At 60.3% G+C, this 19,882-nt stretch overlaps 3 protein-coding genes across 3 annotated transcripts; 2 read left to right on the top strand and 1 right to left on the bottom strand.

The window, feature by feature from the left end:
* The first annotated feature begins 2,287 nt into the window (after positions 1-2,287).
* On the top strand, positions 2,288-4,716 carry Hoxa10 (homeobox A10). The gene is made up of 2 exons (XM_055611798.1): positions 2,288-3,233; positions 4,442-4,716. The coding sequence occupies exons 1-2, from the start codon at positions 2,288-2,290 to the stop codon at positions 4,714-4,716; spliced, it is 1,221 nt and encodes a 406-aa protein (XP_055467773.1).
* A 1,844-nt stretch (positions 4,717-6,560) lies between these two features.
* LOC129680234 (basic salivary proline-rich protein 4-like) lies at positions 6,561-7,539 on the bottom strand. The gene is made up of 2 exons (XM_055611816.1): positions 6,927-7,539; positions 6,561-6,802 (listed from the first exon to the last, which is right to left on the bottom strand). Exons 1-2 carry the CDS (start codon positions 7,537-7,539, stop codon positions 6,561-6,563), a joined length of 855 nt encoding a protein of 284 aa, XP_055467791.1.
* Positions 7,540-11,302: 3,763 nt separating this feature from the next.
* Positions 11,303-13,307, top strand: Hoxa9 (homeobox A9). Its single transcript, XM_055611800.1, has 2 exons — positions 11,303-11,903; positions 13,069-13,307. The coding sequence occupies exons 1-2, from the start codon at positions 11,303-11,305 to the stop codon at positions 13,305-13,307; spliced, it is 840 nt and encodes a 279-aa protein (XP_055467775.1).
* The last annotated feature ends 6,575 nt before the right edge of the window (positions 13,308-19,882 follow it).

The following is a 19,882-nucleotide window of genomic DNA, read 5'->3' as shown; positions in this document are numbered from 1 at the left end:
CTCTGGGGACCTACTTCCCCACAAAACAGCTTTCTAGAGAGGTGTCAGAATTGCTGGAGAGCAGAGTGCCTTTTTCGGGCAGCTCCAGCTGCAGGGCATTTCCGGGTGGCACTGTTGCACACAAGAGTTCCACCTATCTGGTGAACAGAGCAAGGACCAAGCACAGCCTGGAGGCTGGAGGCTGGAGGCAGGGACATAAGCTTCGGTGCTCTGAAGCTTTGCAGTCTGGCTCTCTGGCCCCAAAGGCCTACCCAAGTGAAAATTTGCCTTGGCCCTGGGTACAAAAGCCAGTCAGATAGTCAAGGATGTCCCACACAGCTTTTATTTCACAGAGTGGCTGCTGCAGATTGAAAATCCCGGCTGCAGAAAGCTGATCCTCATCTGTGTTCATATTATTCTCTTTTTTTCTCTTCCTCTGTTTTTCTCATCTCCTTGTCTCCTTCTTCCCCTTCTGGCCCCCTTTCTCTCTCCATCCCTTTCTTTTCCGTTCAGATCCTTAGATACCCAGCCCTCCCAGACAGTCCCCTCAAGAGACAGAGGCAGAGCTGGCAACGATGATGCCTTGCTCGTGCTAAGAGAGGCAGGGCCTCCTGGGCGCGGCTAGCCAAGCAGCTGCAACCAACTGCAGTTTCTGGAATCTCAGCAGCCAGAGCCTGGCCTCTAGCTAGCCAGCTCTCCTAGGTGCTTTCATCTCAGGCTCTTCTCGGGGTTGTCTTTGTCTGGGATTCATTCTGGGAGGAACCAGAATATGACCATCCAAAAGCAAAAGTCTCTCCTTGCCATTTGCAGAGGCCTGAACAATGCAGTTCCTGGGATCTGGGCAGTCAGCAGCTCTCCAGTTCTAACTGGAGCTGGCAGGACTGGGGCATCCTGGAGACCTTGTAACCCACAGGTCAGGGGCAAAGCACCAACTGCACAAACTCCGCTGGTTCCTGCCAAAAAAAGGTTACATTTCCCGAGCTTGATAAGAGGCCCAGGCTTGGGGGCTAGCGTACCCCAGGCTGACCACTACCAACTGTGTAAGAACCCCTGAGCAGAACCTAGTGTCTGCTAAGCAAAGTACCTGGCCTTTGGAGTCTCTTCTAAAAGGGCCTAAACCCAGCTCAGCCTTCCAGAGAACGGAGCTCCTCGTGACCCCTTGTTAAAGTGCGCACACTGCACTCCAAAATGGCTGCAACAATGACTACCCTAGCCATGTCTTTGGGGGTGGGTACAGCAAGGCAAGAGTGCAATGGCAGGTTTTTGGGAGCGTGGGAATGCTGAGGCGAAAGGGAGAGTGAGAGAGAAAGCAATGTGGCAGAGGCAGATCTGCTGGAGACATGCTTCCAAGATGCAGCCTTCCCCCCAACCCCCGCCCCAGTCCTTCCAGTGCAGAAAGACCAGAGACCCAAGGCTGACATTCGTGTTCTCTAGAGGAAGTGGGCTTGGGGTCTCCTCCAGAGGATGGGGAGGATGCCTTTGACTCTGCCCCGAGGATGGTAGGGGAAGTCTTTTGCTAGGGTCGCCAGTCCAATGTGCCAGCTGTGCAAAGACTGGATGGCAGAAGCAGGGAGCATCAGCGCAGTGAAATAGAAAAATCTCGACTGGCCAAAGGATGGAGTAAGACAGCGGTGCGGCCTGAGGAGCCGGGCGATGGTCCAGCCAGGGTGTTTCGGATAATATTCTTTGTGAGGTGCTGGACGCGGTGGGGGCCAGCTCCCAGTTCACTGTGGGTTCTGGACACTCCGAGGGTCTCGACAGCCTTAGGACCACGTCAGATACTTTGGGAAGCCAAATTTAAGAACTGGGACCAGGACCAGGTCCAGGTCCAGAAATGAATAGAAGGGCTAGACTGCGCCAGAGCCCGCTGAAAGGATCAAGGAGCGACGGGGTCTCGCGGCCACTCCACAGCAGACACGGGAGCACCCAAGGACGGCCGGGGTGCACCTCATAAACACCCCACTTGTTAACAGCGCAGAGCCCAAGGGCGCTCCCTGATAGACCCTCGCGTGGGGGGGGGGGATACAGGCTCAGGAGCCAGGTTCTCTCCCCGATCGCCACTTTGACGCAAGCCCCCACAGTTGCGGCCTTTGGGCCATAGGTGTCAGGCGCGCGTCTTCTGGCCCATCAATACAGATTACATATTTATATCAATCGCGGGCTCCGAGGGCGCCCTCAGAGAGCGGCCCCGCGCCTACGAAACCAAACTGGGAGTGGTCGCGTGGAAACCCTGGCTCGGGATTGGCTGCGAGCGCCCGCCGCGGTGCGGGGGGATCGCTAACCGTATCCAGCATGTTTTGCACAAGAAATGTCAGCCAGAAAGGGCTATCTGCTCCCTTCGCCAAATTATCCCCCAACAATGTCATGCTCGGAGAGCCCGGCCGCCAACTCTTTCTTGGTGGACTCGCTCATCAGCTCGGGCAGAGGCGAGGCCGGCGGCGGCGGCGGCGGCGCGGGGAGCGGCGGCGGCGGCGGCGGCGGCGGCTACTACGCCCACGGCGGGGTCTACCTGCCGGCGGCCGGCGACCTGCCCTACGGGCTGCAGAGCTGCGGCCTCTTCCCCGCGCTGGGCAAGCGCAATGAGGCGCCGTCGCCCGGGGGCGGCGGGGGAGGCGGCGGCGGGGGCCCGGGGCCCGGCACCCACGGCTACGCGCCCGCGCCCCTAGACCTGTGGCTGGACGCGCCCCGCTCCTGCCGGATGGAGCCCCCCGACGGCCCGCCGCCGCCGCCCCAGCCCCCGGCGCAGGCCACCGCCTGCTCCTTCGCCCAGAACATCAAAGAGGAGAGCTCCTACTGCCTCTACGACTCCCCGGACAAATGCCCCAAGGGCTCGGCCGAGCTGGCCCCCTTCCCGCGGGGCCCGCCGCCCGACGGCTGCGCCCTGGGCGCCTCCAGCGGGGTGCCCGTGCCCGGCTACTTCCGCCTGTCGCAGGCCTACGGCACGGCCAAGGGCTTCGGCGGCGGCGGCCCCGGCGGCCCCGGCGGCGGAGGAGCCGCGCAGCAGCTCGCCAGCCCCTTCCCGGCACAGCCCCCGGGGCGAGGCTTCGAGCCTCCGCCCGGGCTGGCCCCCGGCTCGGCCGAGGCCGCCGGCAAGGAGCGAGCCCTGGACGCCACGCCGCCGCCCCCCACGCTGGTCGGCGGCGCCGGGGGCTCGCAGGGCGACGAGGAGGCGCACGCGTCCTCGTCGGCCGCGGAGGAGCTGTCCCCGGCTCCCTCGGACACCGGGAAGGCCTCTCCGGAGAAGGAGTCCCTGGGTAAGCCGGGCGCCAGGCTGGGGTGGGGGCCCGCGGGGAGGAAGCCGGGCGCCCGGGCCCGCGCGGCCGCCGCAGGCGCTGGCCGGAGGCAGGCTGACCTCCTGAACTTGTTTGTGAGAACCGGCCGTGGGGACGCGGTCCAAGCCCACGGGCGGCCGAGCGCCCCGCACCGGGGCGTCCCGGGCGCCGGCCCTGGCTCACCCCGGCTGGGGGGTGGTGGGGTTTGAGGGGGATGAGGCCACCAGCCAGCAGCCCCCTCCTCCTGCGCACACGCTTTCTTTGTGGCCCCGGGGTCCCCCCACACCCCCCGGGCCCCGGGCCCCCCGGCCCGGCCTGCTCGGCGCGGCCCACGCGGGGGGAGGGGCGGGGAGGGAGCGCGGGCCGCCGGCAGATAGCGCGGATGTTTGTAAGGCATCCAAAATAAGCAGCCGCCAGCGCCAATAAATAAGCCCATTAACCGGCGAAGTTCGAGTTTACGATCCCTCCCGTGCGTTTTTCAAAGTTCCTGGAGGGGCGGGAATGGAAGGGAAGGCAAAGCCGGCCCGGGACGCCTGGGGCCCTGAACCGAGAGCCTAGGAGTGGCCATCTCCCTTCCCCCGCGATCCAGTGGTACCCGGCCACACGGCCCGGGTTTCCCGGAGGGGCAGGAGCCGGACAGCCCTTGACCCTAGCATCGGTTTGGGGGGAACCTCCCCACCGGCCCAACTCTGCCCTCCTGCTCCAGCCGAGGGCGAGCCAGGAGACGAGGGCGAGGCGGGGAAGCTGCCAGCCCCTCCGGTCCGGACAGGCGTCCCTCGCCCCCAGCTCGGGGGGCCCGCAGGAAATGCCTCCCTGCCCCCGGGTGAGAGGCAGAGAAAGGCGTTAAGTTCAAGACGGACGGCCCTGCCTCCTCCGGCCTTTCATTCTCCCAGCGCCCCGCGGCGTGCTGCTAAAACAGGTGCCTGGAGAGAAAAAGCCAGAGCAAGACGAGGGAAATGTAAATCGCCAGGACCGGGTTGCGGGCCTGGGGGCCCCGCTCCATTCTGTCGGGCCTCTTCGGAGGGGTCCCTTGTTCTCCGAAAGTCAAAGGAGGCCGGCCACAGCCCTCTCTCTATGCCTTCGCGCGTCCCCCCCGAAGGGGAAAGCGCCGGAATCCGGCCCCCCCCCCCCCCCCCCCGGCGCAGCCCGAGTGGCCTCGACTTAACCTCCCCGTCTGCGTTCCACCCCAGGCAACTCCAAAGGCGAGAACGCAGCCAACTGGCTCACGGCGAAGAGCGGCCGGAAGAAGCGCTGCCCCTACACCAAGCACCAGACGCTGGAGCTGGAGAAGGAGTTCCTCTTCAACATGTACCTCACGCGGGAGCGGCGCCTGGAGATCAGCCGCAGCGTGCACCTCACGGACAGGCAGGTGAAAATCTGGTTCCAGAACCGCAGGATGAAACTGAAGAAAATGAACCGGGAGAACCGCATCCGGGAGCTCACAGCCAACTTTAATTTCTCCTGATGAACAGGCCCCCCGGGCCAGGCCGCCGCCGCGTCCCCGCGCCTTTCCAGGGCGCCCGCACCCCTCCTGCCGCCTCCAGCCTCCGCCCCGGGACCCGCACCTGTGCCGGACCCCCGCTCCTCCCGCCCACGCTCGCCGCCTCCCCGGCCGCCGTTCCGTCCGCGCAGGGCTGGTTTGTTCTGACTTTTCGTTCCTTTGTCTGTTGGCTTGGTGTCGGTTTACTCGTCTTCTGGGGGAAAAAGCCATATCGCTAAAAATTCGATTGCGATTGAGATCGCGTTCTGACTGTCAAGTCCTGACCGGGCTGGCTTGGCCGCCTCGGGGACCCGTGGCTGGAAAGGAGCCCCAGGACTCCTCCGCGGATCTGGTTTCCTGCCCAGCCCTGGGGAAACTTAGCCGGAAGCCCTAGGTCCCGTTGTCGGCGCTGAGGTGTCTGGCCTGAGGTCAATGGTGCACCGGTTCGCCAGCCTGGAGTGCTGGGCTGTGTTTAATCAGGGAGTACAGGCCTGATCCCTCTCTCTTCCTTCTTTTCTTCCTTGGCCAAGAGCAGAGTGTCGAAGACTGGACGTGCAGGTTAGCTAAAAGGGCTTGACCTGGCTGGTCGAAAAAGTGCAAAGGAAATAAGCAGAAGTATTAATTTTTGTCTTTCCTGTGTAAGATCTCCCAGCTTTAAATGAAAATAAAAAATGGCCAAGAGGAGGAACCTTCTCTTCCCGTTTGCCTAAGGTCTTGCTTGCCTGAGTGAAAATCCGTCATTTACCTTTGAATTTCCATATCGTGGCTGTTGATAAATAACATAGGTTTGTTTATATATGTGGACTTAGTGGATTTTTGCCATTGAAATGGTTACCAGTTGGTAACACACGAAAAGCACACCACGTTTCTCCCTATTTAATGGAGTTGGGGTTTTTGTTTTGTTATTTTGTTGCTTTAATTCGCTTTTGTGTTTGTTTGTTTCGTTTTGTAGGCTTTCTGAAATTCATGGAAGCCTAGGTGGGCTGGGGCAAGCAGAAAAATAAGAGAAGGGAGATGCTGTTTGGATTTCCTTTATACTGTGAAGTAACATGCATAAAAGGGTCAAACCTGTAGGTGCAGAAAAGAAAAAAAAAACTATAAATACAAATCTGTATAAATGTCTATTATTATGAAAAAAATTGCCAATCTTGTCTAAGCAAATGCATTCTATCGTTATTATAAATGTTAGTTCTAGCTTTATTTACTTCAAATCTTAAATCAGAATAAATTAATATTGTATTGCTGCTGTGCGTGGAAAAAAAGATGATGTTTATGTTCTTATAGAATAAAAGCTGTGGAATGAAGCTTTTTAATTTCACCTCTTTTTTTTTTTTTTTTTTTTTTTTACTCCTTATCTTCACCTTCCACTTTATCCTGTCCACCACTTTTACAACAGGAGGGCTAGCCCGAGCCCCCTGCAATTACTTTAGACATCTATTTAAATATTACCTAGACGGTCGTAATTTGTCTGGGCCCTATAGCCCTGGTGCCTTAAGGTTTGTCGGCTTTTGTTCAGTTTTATGACTTGTGAGTGTATCTGGATTGCGGCTGTCTTGGACCAGTGGTTTCAGTTGGGAGGAGAGCCGCATAGACAGAGGAAGCTCAGGAGGATTTCTTTCGGGAGCCCCAGGGAGGCTGGCCGAGAAGCCAGTTATTCCGTGGGCGTCCAGGTCTCAGAAGACCCCCACGGCCGAAGCCCGCGGCGGCCGAGGGCCCGCCCCTAAGGCACTGCGAGCACCCGCCGAGGTGGTTGAAGCGGACCCGGGGCCCAAGCTGTCCAGGGTCAGCCCCCTCCCCCTGCGCGGCCTCCCCCACCTGGCGGCCCTCCGCTAGGCCACGCGTTTCCTGCTCGCCGGAGGTGGGGGGGGCGACACCCGAGGACGGGGGGGGCGGGGGGTCGCGGGAGCGCGCGCCTCGGCGGGCGGGCGGGCGGCTGGGAGGGAGAAGAGCGAGAGAAGAGCGAGGCCGCGGCGAGCTAGATCAGGAGGCCGCGGCTGGACGCAGCGCCCGGCTCGGTCTCCGGCGCCTCCCGGGGAGCCCGGGGCCGCCCCGCTCCCCGAGGCGGCAAAGCCTGGGGGGGACCGCCGAGCCCCGCCTGGCCTCCCCCCCCTCCGCCAGCGTTGCCCCCTTCCCCTCTCCCTCCTCCCGCCCCGTCCCCTCCCCCTCCTCCCGCTCCCCCCTTCCTCCAGGAGCACCTTGCTGGGAGCCGGAGCCGTCCGCCGCCGCCGCTGGTTTGGGGTAGCGTCGGGCGCAGGTTGCGGGGGGCCGGGCTGGGCGCGGTGGCGGGGGGCGGGGGCCTCTCCCCGGCGGGCGGCGAGGGGCGAGGGGCGAGGGCGCGGCGGCCCCGCGCCGGCGGCAGCAGCAGAACTGGTCGGTGATGTAGGTAGTTTCCTGTTGTTGGGATCCAGCTCTCTCTCGACAGCACGACACTGCCCTCATCACTTCAGTTGAAAGCGTCTCCGGGGACCCGTCCCGAGCCGAGGGTGGCCGGGGGTGGCCGGGGGGCGGCGGCCCGCCGGGGCCCTCGGCGTGCCAGGCCTGGCGTGGCCACCTCGGCTCTCCCTCCGCGCCGTGCCACCCTGCGCGCCGCGCCCTCTCCGCCCCGCGCCTGGCCCGGGCAGGTACGGTCAGGTCGGCGGCGGGTTCGGGGACGCCGGGGGCGTGGTAAGAATTCTGGGCCTCGGGCCATTCAAGGTCAGGGGCGCCCGCTCGCTCGCTCGCAGCCCGGGCTCTCCTTCCCGTGGGCACCTTTGGGGCTCTGCCCCTCTCCCCCGGGGCTGGCCCGGGACACGTGCCCACCGCTGCCATCCCGCTGTGGGCAGAGGACAAAGTCCTTGGGCAGGAGGAGCCCGGGCTGGGACAGAGGGACCGTCCGGGCTTGAGGCTCCGGCCTAGTCGCTTCCTCTCGCCTCCGCCAGCTCCCACAGTCGCCACGGCGTCTTTAACGCGTTTTCTACCCTCCTTCCAGCCTCCTTCCCTCCTTCTTTTTCCTTTCTGCCGCTCCTCGCTCTCTTTTTCTTTTTTTTTCTTGCATCTTCCGTCCTTCTATCCAATCCTCTTACCTCTCAGCTTCCTTTCCAAGTCGTTCTTCCGGAGGGGAAAGGGCTGGCTTAGAGCAAGCTAGGAGGTTTCATTTCTCTCTCTCTCTCTCTCTCTCTCTCTCTCTCTCTCTCTCCACAGGTTTGAGTGTGCGGAGGAAGGCGGAAGGGTAACTGTTGGGGTCCTTTAGGGTTTTTGTTGTTGTTGTTGTTGTTGTTGTTTTTGGCCTGCTGGGCCTCCGCGTAGACAAGGCCTCGGTTATGATCACGACCGGGTGGCGGCGGCCTTGCGTTGGCGGCTGCCGAGAGAGCCGTTGACGGGGCACCCGCCGCGTCTTTGTGTCCGCACACCGAGGGCGAGGAGCCGTCCGCCGGCCCCGGCGGTTCGGGAGCTGAAATCCCAGCTCAGTTCTGTGGCGCCTGGCTCCCGGGGAAGCTCCAGCAGGAAGCTCCCGGGCGCCTCCGCCGGCTTCACGGGTCCCAACGCGGGCTTTGACCGTGGTGAAGGAGCCGCACCAGGGCCAAGGCTTGGCTGCTGCCTGGCTTGCCAGCGGCAGCAGATTCAGAAAACGTTAGACACATCTCTCCCCTTGGGCGGCCGAGTGTCTGAGATGGGGGACTGTCCCCAGCTCCAGTATATTTTAAATGAGTAAGAACAACCCCAAATTTAAGAACTAAGCGAGCACAAACTCGAGGACCGGCTCTCAGTTGTAATCTAAGAAAGCCAGCCTAACCATTCTCAGCACAGAAAACCGAAAACAAACCACCCCTGCCCGGAGACTGCGGAGCTCTGTGCTCCTCCCCAGCTCAGGCGGATGCCCGGGAATTGTTTTCCTTGCTCAGCCCAACAACCTGTTATCTGAAAGGGCTGCACACCCGGTTCCCTCCAACTCTTCTCCGCCGTGCTCTGGACCAGCCTCTTGGTTCAGAGACTAAGGTTTTAGGGAGATTCTCAGCTGAGAATGGGGTGGTTTGTATATATTATTCTAGGTGTGTATAGCACCCCTTCAAGTCCAAAGAAAGCAGAAATAAAAACCTGTATAATTTACCATCACGTTTCTGGGCTCAGAAGGATAATGCCTGCTTTTATGAATTTCCCGCTTCTGGTCACCAGTAAGCAGCGGCTTTAATACTCAGCGCCTGTGACTTATTTTGTAATTTTCCCATTTAGAGACTAAAGTTTTTAAAAACAATTTTACTGCTACCACTACTACTAATAATAATCCATGTTTTCTTTGAGTACAAAACGCTCAAAAAGGCAGCCAGGCACACTCTGCCACTTAACAAACAATTAGAATTAAGAGCAGAGTTATACTCCAGGGCTATTGCTTACATGAAAATCTGAACTCCAGAGGACTTTGGGATGTTTAGAACACCTTGGGGCTGTGCTGTCCGGTGGAGGGTGACTTGGTGGAATTTTCAGAGATGGGAAAATATTAGGGGGAGGGGACTGAGGCAGTCCGGACAGGCCACGTCCAGTCCCTGCCTTTGGCCACTTTCTTCTTCCTGCTGACAAGCGAAGTAGAGTCTCCTGTATTTCAGATTCACAGCCTCCCTCCCAGGTGGAGCCTAATATTTTAGGGATTTCTGTCTCCTGGGACAGGACTGTGTTGGCGTATTGGAAGGTGTTTGCTTGAGCCGTTTGTGAGAAAGAAAGCAAAAAGAAAGGTGGACATGTCTTGGGCCAGCAGTTTTGTAAATAGCTAAGCCAAGTAATGAAAAACATGCTGTTGGAAGGCACAGAACTCACACGTGAATTTAATTACAGTTTCTAGGAGTTGTTGCTTTGTGTTCTGAATTGGTATGAGGCCCCCTCCCTCCGCCATTAACAACAGTGGCTGTGGCCTTTTTACTTTCTCTCATCCCCAAATATTCTAAGGGGTAAGAAATTGCATCGTCCATTTGGTCGAAGGATGAGATTAAAGTCAATGTCCAGTGCTCCTCCCGGCTTAATTTGTAGCACTGGACTTGAGCTGTAGTGGCCTCGTTTTCGTTCTCCGGTCTCTAGTGCTCTGTTTTGGGGATAACCAAGGTAGGGGCCCTGGAGATGGGAAGAGAGGAAAGGGGAGGGAAGGGAGGACGGAGAAAGAAAGGGAAGGGAAGGGAAATGGGGTGGAGGAGGAATGGGAAGAAAGAAAGGAGGCGGGAAGGATCCCAGAAGGGCTGAGATAGGGCCCAGGCATGGCCACCTCAGGGACTGGAGCTCCTTCTTGGCTCCTTCTAGGGTCGCCCCTGAGCCAGACGGACTCCTCGGGTACCGGTATTGACTGAAGATTTTTCCCGGGTCCGGGGAGAGAGACTAGGCTTACAGAGGATGGAGCTGAGATCCGGGTGGCTGGCCGAGGAATGAAATTCACTGAACAGTTTGTGCTAAAAAAGACGTGGGCCAGGGCAAAGGTTGCGCTTTTGACACAGGAAAGTCCCCAAAGCCTTGAGCGTAGCTGGCTGGTCCCTCCTTGGCCTCCCCTTGAGCAGCAAGGGCGATTTGGGTGCGGCGGGCGCGATGGCCTGGCTGGCTTTACAGTCCAGCAAGGGTCGCCAGCCCATTTTAGGTGTTTGGACCGTCCGTGGTGCAGCGCCCAGGGGCGGCGGCCGGTCTGGTTGAGGTGGAGAAAGCCTTGTATTTGACTTCTCGAGGCCGGCCTTGGGAGGCGGGGAGGGGGGCCTCGCATCTCTGAGGCCCGCTAGGATTATTTACAGGGCGCTCGCCGACCAAACACAACAGTCTAATTTAACCTTTCCCAGTCCTCGTAAATTTTTACAGGGAGCCGCGGCGAGGCAAGCGAATCTGCGGGTCGTTCCTGACTGACTTTCCACCAGCCCGTGCGGCTTCCGAAACAATAACTCCTTATGAAATATCATAAATATAGATTTAAATACAGTAGAGTGAGAATGCGATTTGGCTGCTTTTTTATGGCTTCAATTATTGTCTAATTTTATGTGAAGGGGCTCTGCCGGCCGCACACGCGCGCGCGCGGGGCCCGCGCCTTCCTGATGGTGTGATTAATTGTGATATAAAATAGTCCGCTTAAGAAGTGTGTGTGTGTGTGTGTGTGTGTGTGCGCGCGCGCGCGTGGTGTGTGTACGGGGAAGGGGGGACGAGAGAGAGAGAGAGAGAGAGAGAGAGAGAGAGAGAACAGAGGGGCAAAGCCAGATCTGATCTTTTAATCTTCGTTGGGCCACAATTAAAACAAACCAGATCGCCGAGCAGGCCCCCCCCTTCCCCCGATCCCTCTGCATTAAAAAAAAAAAAAAGGAAAAAAAAACATATGGCTTTTGCTATAAAAAATTATGACTGCAAAACACCGGGGCCATTAATAGCGTGCGGAGTGATTTACGCGTTATTGTTCTGCCGGGCGGCCACGTGACGCGCGCGGCCAATGGGGGCGCGGGCGCCGGCAACTTATTAGGTGACTGTCCTGCCCCCCCGCCCCCCGCCCCCCGCTCTCCCGGTGCCACCAAGTTGTTACATGAAATCTGCAGTTTCATAATTTCGGCGGGTCGGGCCGGGGCGCGCGGCGCGGGCGACGGCCATGGCCACCACCGGGACGCTGGGCACCTACTACGTGGACTCGTTCCTGCTGGGCGCCGAGGCGGCCGACGAGCTGGGCAGCGGCGGGCGCTACGGCCCGGGCCCCCTGGGCCAGCCCCCGAGGCCGGCGGCGGCGCTGGCCGAGCACCCCGACTTCAGCCCCTGCAGCTTCCAGTCCAAGGCGGCGGCGGCGGCGGCGGTGTTCGGGGCGTCGTGGAACCCGGTGCCCGCGGCCGGGGCCGGCGCGGTGCCCGCCGCCGTCTACCACCACCCCCACCCCCACCCTCCCTACGCGCACCCCCCGGCGCCCGTGGCCGCGGCGGCGCCCCCGGACGCCAGGTACCTGCGCTCCTGGCTGGAGCCCGCGCCCGGCGCGCTCTCCTTCGCGGGCTTGCCCTCCGGCCGGCCTTACGGCGTTAAACCTGAACCGCTGCCGGCCAGAAGGGGCGACTGCCCCGCGCCTGACACCCACACTCCGCCCTTCACTGACTATCCTTGTGGTTCCCCTCCAGTTGATAGAGAGAGACCCCCCGGCGAGGGCGCCTTCTCCGGAAGCACCGCCGAGAAGGACAGCGGCGGGGACAAGTCCCCCATCGACCCCAGTGAGTGCCCCCTTCCCCTCCGCAGGGGGGGGGGGGGGGGGGGGGGGGGGGAGCCGCCGCCTCCGCGCCGGCCGCCGGGATCTGCCAGCGCGTCGGCTCGCCCTGGAGCCCTGCCTTCGTCCTCTGGCTCTGGGCCCCCCCCAAGAAGAGGATGCTGGTGTTCGGAGCACCACCGATTGGGGGTCCCCCCTCCCGAGTCCGGAGAACGGCGCGGAGCGGGCCGGGCCGGCTGGGGAAGGGGAGGGGATGCTGCAGCCGGAGGGGGCGGGGCGGCCGCTGCGCCCGGACCCGGACCCGGACCCGGACCCGGACCCGGACCCGGACCCGGACCCGGACCCGGACCCGGACCCGGACCCGGACCCGGGGGTCCCGCTGCCGGAGGCCCGGGCCGGCGGCGGGCGGCTCCGGGGAGGCGCGCGCAGGGGCCTTCTGTGCGGCCGAGGCCTGCGCCCCGGGGAGGGCCCGGAGGTCCCCGTCTCTGGCTTCGGCCGGCGGCGGCGGGGAGCCCCCCGGGGGGTGGGGGCTGCGGCCTCCGGAGCCGCGAGGGTCCCGGGCCTGATCTGCTCAGATCCGGCGGAGCCGCGGCCCGCGGCCTCCCGGGAAGGTCAAACCGGGAGCGGGGACGGTTTCGGGGGCGCTGCGGAGGGGCGCGCGGCTGGCCCGGGGGGCGAGGGCGGGGAAGGAAGCGGCGGCGGGAACGCGGGCGCCTCGCTCTGCTCCGCTGGCCAGAATAACAACAGCAACAACAACAACAATAATAGCAATAATTCGCATTTCACCCCTTCACGACCCGCAGACGGTGGAAGGGAGGCCAGGGCCGGGGGCGGGAGGCGGGAGAGGCCGTGGGCGCCGGCGGCGGGCGAGGGCGCTGGGGCCGGCTGCCGGGGCTCCGCGGTGTCTCCCCTAACGACTTCAGCGCCTTCCCGGCCTCTCCCCCACGCGGGACGGCTCTCCTCCATGCGGGACGGCTCTCCCCACGCGGGGCGCTTCTCCTCCATGCGGGACGGCTCTCCCCACGCGGGGCGCCTCTCCTCCATGCGGGACGGGTCCCCCCCTCAAGCCCGCCTCTCTCCCCCACGCGGGGCGCCTCTCCCCCACGCGGGGCGCCTCTCCCCCACGCGGGAAGGCCTCCCCCCTCAAGCCCGCCTCTCCCCGGCCCCCGCAGGTAACCCGGCCGCCAACTGGCTGCACGCGCGCTCCACGCGGAAGAAGCGCTGCCCCTACAGCAAGCACCAGACGCTGGAGCTGGAGAAGGAGTTCCTCTTCAACATGTACCTCACGCGGGACCGCAGGTACGAGGTGGCGCGGCTGCTCAACCTCACCGAGAGGCAGGTCAAGATCTGGTTCCAGAACCGCAGGATGAAGATGAAGAAGATCAACAAAGACCGGGCCAAGGACGACTGAGGGCGGGGAAGAGAGCGAGCTAGAGAGAGAAGGGGAAGGACGGCGGCTCCCTGCTCCCTCCTCGCCCCGGCACTCCCCGCAGGCTCGCTCCCAGGCCTGTGGCTCGGACCCGGGAGGTGGTGTGACTTTTCCATTTTCCGTAGGACACAAAGGAGGGAGGGCATTCGCGCTGACGGCTGTATGTGCTAGCTTGTATATATATTTAAAAAAAGAAAGAAAAAAAACCTACCTGCTTCCGACTTTAAGCGAAAAGGGGGGGAAAAACTACCTTTTTATCTCCTGCACAACTGTCGATGACCGGCTGTATAGTTTTCAGTCTCTACTGTAGCTAATTTAAGTTGCTCCTTGTGCGGCAGGCCGTTCTGCTGGAATACTTGAACACTGTGTTTTATTGTGGTGATTATGTTGTTGTTTTTGTTTTTGTTTTTGTTTTTGTTTTTGTGACTCAAACTTCTGTGCTGGGTGAGGCACCCGTTGTGATCGTGGAAGCTAGAATTCGATTTGAACTCAGGTTGTTTATGGGGGGGGGGGGACGCATAGAGTCTAGCTCTGTAGTAGAATATACCGTCTTCTGTGTAACTAGACTGTTAGGCTACGGTGGTGAACTGGCTGTGAGGCTTCCCAGAGAGGTCGACGTTGGAAAGAAACGGGAGGTGTAGTCCTCCAGGGCGCATAGGTCCACGACTGATCTCCCTTGGAAACGCGGGCTTCATTGTCCCACGTTCCAGACTCCATTCCTGTCCGGTGTACATAGACTCTCCTTACGAAAGAAATACTCACGATCGGATAAGCTTGAATATTGTTTTTGCACCAGAGGAGGAGCGAGGAGATTCGGAGCTATAGGTCGTGCAGAGTCACTACCTACCGTTTACGCTTACTTTTAATTTGGGGGGGGGCGGGGGGCGAGTGTTTATTGTAATGGAGTTAATTTTATTGATAATAAATTATACACCATGAAACCGCTTTGGGGCTACTGTAGATTTGTATCCTTGATGAATTTGGGGTCTCCATCGGACTGAACGTACACACTGTATATTTTGCAATAGTTACCTCAAGGCCTTCTGACCAAATTGTTGTGTTGAGATATTTAACTTTTGCCAAATAAAATATATTGATTCTTTTACTTTGTGCGGGTCTGTTTTTTGGGGGGGCAGGGGCACCTTCTTTTTCTAGGTCTGTTTGGTGGGGTGGGGGCTGAGGTGAGGCGGAAAGAGCCCTAATTCTGTCTGCAGCTGGGACCTGCAGTAGCCAGTCGGGCCAGGCCTAAGCCGGCTGACTGACTCGGCTGCCGGTCGGTAGAAGCAGGAGCGGAAAGCTGGGCAGAGGCGCGGTGTCACCAGAAGACCAGAGAGGCATCTGAGGTGCTGGACAGAAGCGCTGGGTACCCCTGGCCAACAGCGGTGACAAGGCCACTCTTTCATTTTTGGGGCTTCAAAATAATAATAATAATAATGATAATAATAATAATAATAATTCCCAAGCCTAGACTCACAGAAAAAGGGCTGAGGTCTTGGGAAGCAAGGTGGTTGGGGGTGCAGGAGGAGCAGCGGAGGAAGGGCCGGTGGCCTGCTAAGGAAGCTCCGAGGAGGACAAACAGGGGCCCCATGCGCCCAAAGGGGTGGCTCCTTCCACTACCCAAGGCTCGTCCGTCCGAGGGGGGAAAAGCTGCACACTGGGCCCCGCTGGGCCCTGCCAACCTGGCCCGGGGCGGCTGGGGGGCAGGGAGCCTCCTCCTCCTCCTCTGCCGAGCCGCCTCCGGGGCTGAGGTCCCCACAGGAGCAGGCCTTAGCAACCGACAAGCCCCGGAGCGCCATAAAAGAAAATGAGGGCTGTTAGCCTTTATGGGGTGTAAAGGGCTGCGCGCGGGAACCGGCTGCAGCTCCGGAGGCCCCGGCCGGCGCCTTCCAGCTGCAGCCGGGAGGGCTCGGCCCCGCTTCGCCCCCACCCCGGGTCCTTTCCACCGCCCCTCCCCCAACCTCGGCAGTGTGGACCGTCTTGGGACGCCCCGAAAAGGGGGACCCGGGTGCGGGGACCCTGGGGCTCCCCCACCCCCAGCTCCCGTCCCCAGCGCGCACGCCCTGTGTTGTGGCAGACGGGAAGGACTTCAAAGCCCGAGCGGTAAGGGCGTGCCATAAAGGAAGGTCTGCGAACTGTCTGGAATTCGGCCCTTAATGAGTTTACGACCGTCCAGCTGCAATTAGGGGGTCCCACCAAAAAAACCCTTTCATTTGTTTGCTGTCTGCCGCCGGTGAAGAGCCCACGGAAACAGCCCTCTTTTTTTTTTTTTTTTATGGGCGCTTCCCCCTCCGCAGCGTCGCTTCCCGGCTCCCCGAGATCCAGGGTGGGGACGGGGCTCCCGCTCCGCCCACGGGAATGGGACCCTGGTGGGGTCACCGGGCCCTGCCGAAGTTCACGCGGGGCCGGCGCCGCCGCGGCTGCAGTACCCAGAGAAGCCCAGCAGATGGCAGTGTGGCTCCACGCAAGACGCGCTCCCGCCGCCATCTCCCGCCGCCGCGGCCCGGGAAGCTCCTAAAATGTCGACTTGACGCCAGCCTTCCTGGAAGGGGATCGGCGCGAGCGGCGCTCGTATATTTTCCCCGCCGCTCGCGCCGGCCCGAGGGCCTCCAGGGGACCCGGGCGTGCGCCGGAGCTCGCTTCTCCCAGGCCCCACTCCGGGGCAGCAGCGGCCGGCGCCGGGCCCGAGCTCAGAGCACGGGTTTTATTTCAGGGTCACAGTCCTCATCCCTGCAGAGAGCGGGGGGGGGGGGCGGCGAGGCGCGCGGGGACGGTGGCTCACGATGGACGGGCAAGGGGACGGCCACCTCCGGCCCCAGGAGCGGATGACGCCGCAGAGAACGCACCCTGCAGCCGCGGGGTCCGCCGACCCTAGAGGCCCCGAAACCTGTACCCCGCTTCAGGGTCGGTCACCGGGCCTAGGGAGCCGGCACCAGTGAGAGAGAGAGAGGGAGAGAGAGAGAGAGAGAGAGAGAGAGAGAGAGAGAGAAATAGAGATGGAGAGAGGGGGAGAAGGAGAGAGAGAGAGGGAGGGAGGAATGGAGAGAAAGAGAGAGAGAGAGAGAGAGAGAGGGAAAGGGAGAGGGAGAAAGAGAGAGAGAAATAGAGAGATGGAGAGAGGGGAGAAGGAGAGAGAGAGGGAAGAATGGAGAGGAAGAGAGAGAGGGAGATGGAGGGAGAGATGGAGAGAGAGAGAGAGAGAGAGAGAGAGAGAGAGAGAACGTCGTTGGACTCGGCCGGCCTGGATACCTGGCCTTAAAATCAGGCGGCCGAAAGGCCGAAATTTGGCTCTCAACCATCTTTGGTGGCCGCCCTGTGGAGCAGATCTGCCGGGGGTTTGGCGGGGTTGGGGTAACTCGGGGCACAGACTGGGAACCGTTAGACACACGATGCGTTTGAGGGCGTGGGCCGACGCTCTCGCTCCAGAACCGGCGCTGGGGTAGGCGAGGTCGCTCGGCCTCTCCGCTTCTCTGGCCGTGGCGTTTCTTTGGCATTGAGGTGACCCGGCTGCTCTGGCGTCGCCGGCCCAGAGGCTCGGGGCAGAGACGAACCCCGGTCCCCCTCCGGCCTGCTGCGCGGAGGGCAAGCGCGGGGACCGGCCTCCGCTGCCGGGCGAGAGCGAGCGGGGAGCCGAGCCCCGGCCCCGCGAACGCAGGCTGCGCGCAGCGTTTATGGGGGTCGTAACAGTCTCGGCCAAGCCCACAAAATGTTTACGACCCGCATCTCCCGTGGAACACGCTGTAAAACCAGGGGCTCGGTTTTTGGCTGACGTCTCGCCTGGGTCTCCCTCTCTCCCTCCTAACCCTTAAAAAAAAGAAAGAAAGAAAGAAAAAAGAAAATTCTAAACACACATGGGCAACACAAGCGCACGCCGTCGTTCCGTTTCCGTAGGTGACAGGCGCCACCTCACAGCATCCGAGGGTAGGAAGGGTTTGTAGCTTCTGGGGTGAGCGCCGAGAGAGAGGTGCCCGCCTCTCCTAATCCTCAGAAATCTCTAGTTCTGGCACCGCAGCTGAGCGGCGAAACCGCTGACGGGTGGACACAGACAGAAGGCTCCATCTTTATTTTTTATTTTCCCTCTCCCCGAACAATGCAAGTCTCAGGTCGGCAGGAATGCTCTCCCCCACTGATCAGAGGCCTCAGGTAGATGCAGGCCTGGGGGCTCAGAGGCCTGGTGAGCTGCTCAGGCCGGCAGCTCCCTTGCCCTTGGCCGACTGGCGGCTTGGCAGAGTGCTCTGTGCTCTTGCTGCCTGGCAAGCTTTTCCAGCCGAGGCAAGACCCGGCAAGGAACTGGGTTTATTTTTTCGCCCCGGGGAGGAATTGGTGCCCAGCGTCCAAAGCGGGAGCCCCTCATCAGGTCGCGGGGGTAGACTCGATGGCCAAAGCCCTCAGCCTCCTCCGGGGAGGGGGTCAGAAACAGTCACAGGCCCGCAGGACGCTCAGAACCACTCCAGAAGGCGGGCGGGCGGGCGGGCGCCATTCTTTACCAAGGGCTGGATTTACCTTCTAAACCTGGATCTCAACGCTGAGGACTATTCGGCGAAAGGAAACAATTTCTGGCAGTAGGTTTAAAAAGCTAATTCTGGGAAAGCTTTGGGAAATGTTTAGATTAAAAACTGGCTTATCAGGCCTCTTCTTCGGGGCCTGGGGTTGAATAGTGTGTGAATATTATCGCGCCTAACAGAGAAGCCAAATAAGTCGGGAGCCGATGGCCAGGGAATATATAATAAAATAGTCCTTTCCTGAGAGTCTGGTTTTGTTCAAAGTCCAGCCAGGGAAGAGAGACCCAGAAAGGAAGAGAAGGTTTTCTGCAACCCCCGACCCTGCTCAGAGGAAATGCTTGGGTCCAGAAGTGCCAACGCCTGGAAAGCAGCAGAATTCAAACACTATTTGGCCTTGGCAAACCGGGACAGGGTCTCTTGCGGGGACTCTTGGGTCCATGCCCCGCCAAATGCGGACTACCCTCCTCCTGTGATTGTTCCTGCCCCACTCCGGCTGCCAGGTCTCTTTCTAAAGGGAAGTTGCACTTTGAACAGCGTCGCTTTGGGCTGCTTCAGTCTCCTGAGTCTAGACAGACGGCCTCGGCCTGCCTAGTCTTTCACTTTGCGCCTTGCTCTGTGTCACCCCGGGAGCAATTTATTGGTCTAAACCGGTCTAATTTCTCCTCTTTGATCTCCCAGTCTTCTTTTCGTTTGCTTCATCTTCCTTTAGCTTTTTTTTTTTTTTTTTAAGATTTTATTTCTCTGTTAGAATTCGCTGCTATTTCGATTTTTTTTCTTCCTGTTTTACTCCCCCCCTCCTCCTGTTTCCCATCCAGATCCACCATAAATGGGGTCCGGATACTGTCACTCCAGGGTCCCTATGCTCTGGGACACAGCCCGGGTCCCACCTGCCCTCTTGCCCAGCAAAGCCTGAGCCCTTTCCTGGGTAGGCACTGGGGCTTCCTTCCATAGGGATTTGAACTGTCCTTCCGTCTTTTGTGCTCCCAAGACCCCCTGAGAGGATGCAGCGGCGGGGGGGGGGGGGGGTGGGCGCAGCCTGGACCCACAGCGAGCGATAAGAAAGTGCTTTGCACACCATGAACCAAACTCTATAATTTAGAGGAGAAATTTCCGGGGCAATTCCATTGTGAAGTCGGGTTTATGATGTGCAATCTAGCTGAGCAGTAAAAGGTGGCTAGTCTTCCAGCGTGGCCTGGGCAGTTTACGAGGCGTTCAGGGAGAGGATTCACCAAAATATCCTCCAGAGAGCCTCGGGCAGCGGGGCCTTCATCTGGCCTATCACTGCTGGTGTGAAGGCCAGCAAGGTAGGCCCCCGGGGTGTGTGGCTGCCGGAGAGAACCAGACTGTGTCTGTGAACCGGTGCTTGGGAAGGTGGCCCTTGAGGGGCCTTTCTTGTTTGCCTTTATTGTCTCCTAAAAAATGGGGGTTCCAGCTTCAGCAGCCAGGTCCTGAGATCTCCTCTCTTCTCTCTAAATCAGCTCTGAGACTTGCCCCCCCACCCCCACCCCCGTCCGCCCACAAGGTGTAAGTCCCAGGGGTAGCCTGGCTGAGACCGGCCAGAAGCCTCCCGCTCTGAAGGGCGTGTTTAGAAAATTGCGGACCCCAGCTTCTTCCAAGCTGCGTGAGGATGAGCCCGTTTCCCGTGATCCAGGGGGTAGCCAGCGGGGTTGAGAAGGACAAAGGGGGTGTCGCGAGCCAGCCATTTATTGGGTTGCTACGGGCCGGCCAGGTGCCCAGGAGCTAACGCAGGGAGACTGCGGGGCGCAACCGTCCGGGAGGCGGAAAGGGAATCCCATGTTAATAAATCTGTTGGCAAATGAGGCTCATTAATAGATAAATATTTCACTGCTTCCTTTAGGGCAGATAAACAGTGCGCTGCCGATTAAAGAAAGGAAGCTGGGAGACGTTGAATTTATTCGAACCACATGGTTCCAGTTCGTGGCAACGCTCTGGCCGCTCGGCTCCAGGAGACGCCGCCGCGCCATCAAACCCGGCCTTCAAGGTCCTTCTAGAGAGAGAGAGAGAGAGAGAGAGAGAGAGAGAGAGAGAGAGAGAGAG

Source organism: Psammomys obesus, unplaced genomic scaffold (genome assembly GCF_907164565.1).
Source record: "Psammomys obesus unplaced genomic scaffold, mPsaObe1.curated_primary_1811, whole genome shotgun sequence".
In the NCBI taxonomy this organism is placed as follows: Eukaryota; Metazoa; Chordata; class Mammalia; order Rodentia; family Muridae; genus Psammomys; species Psammomys obesus.
The sequence above is the reverse complement of the archived record's forward strand: the minus strand, read 5'-3'. Positions and strand labels throughout refer to the sequence as shown.

Bases quoted from the DNA above. Each gene is read 5' to 3' on its own strand.
- Hoxa10 (XM_055611798.1), top strand. From the start codon at position 2,288: ATGTCAGCCAGAAAGGGCTATCTGCTCCCTTCGCCAAATTATCCCCCA. The intron at 3,234-4,441 runs GTAAGCCGGGCG...GTTCCACCCCAG, and splicing joins TCCGGAGAAGGAGTCCCTGG to GCAACTCCAAAGGCGAGAAC.
- Hoxa9 (XM_055611800.1), top strand. From the start codon at position 11,303: ATGGCCACCACCGGGACGCTGGGCACCTACTACGTGGACTCGTTCCTG. The intron at 11,904-13,068 runs GTGAGTGCCCCC...CGGCCCCCGCAG, and splicing joins CAAGTCCCCCATCGACCCCA to GTAACCCGGCCGCCAACTGG.
- LOC129680234 (XM_055611816.1), bottom strand. From the start codon at position 7,539: ATGGCAGCGGTGGGCACGTGTCCCGGGCCAGCCCCGGGGGAGAGGGGC. The intron at 6,803-6,926 runs GTGCTCCTGGAG...GGTCCCCCCCAG, and splicing joins CGGCTCCGGCTCCCAGCAAG to GCTTTGCCGCCTCGGGGAGC.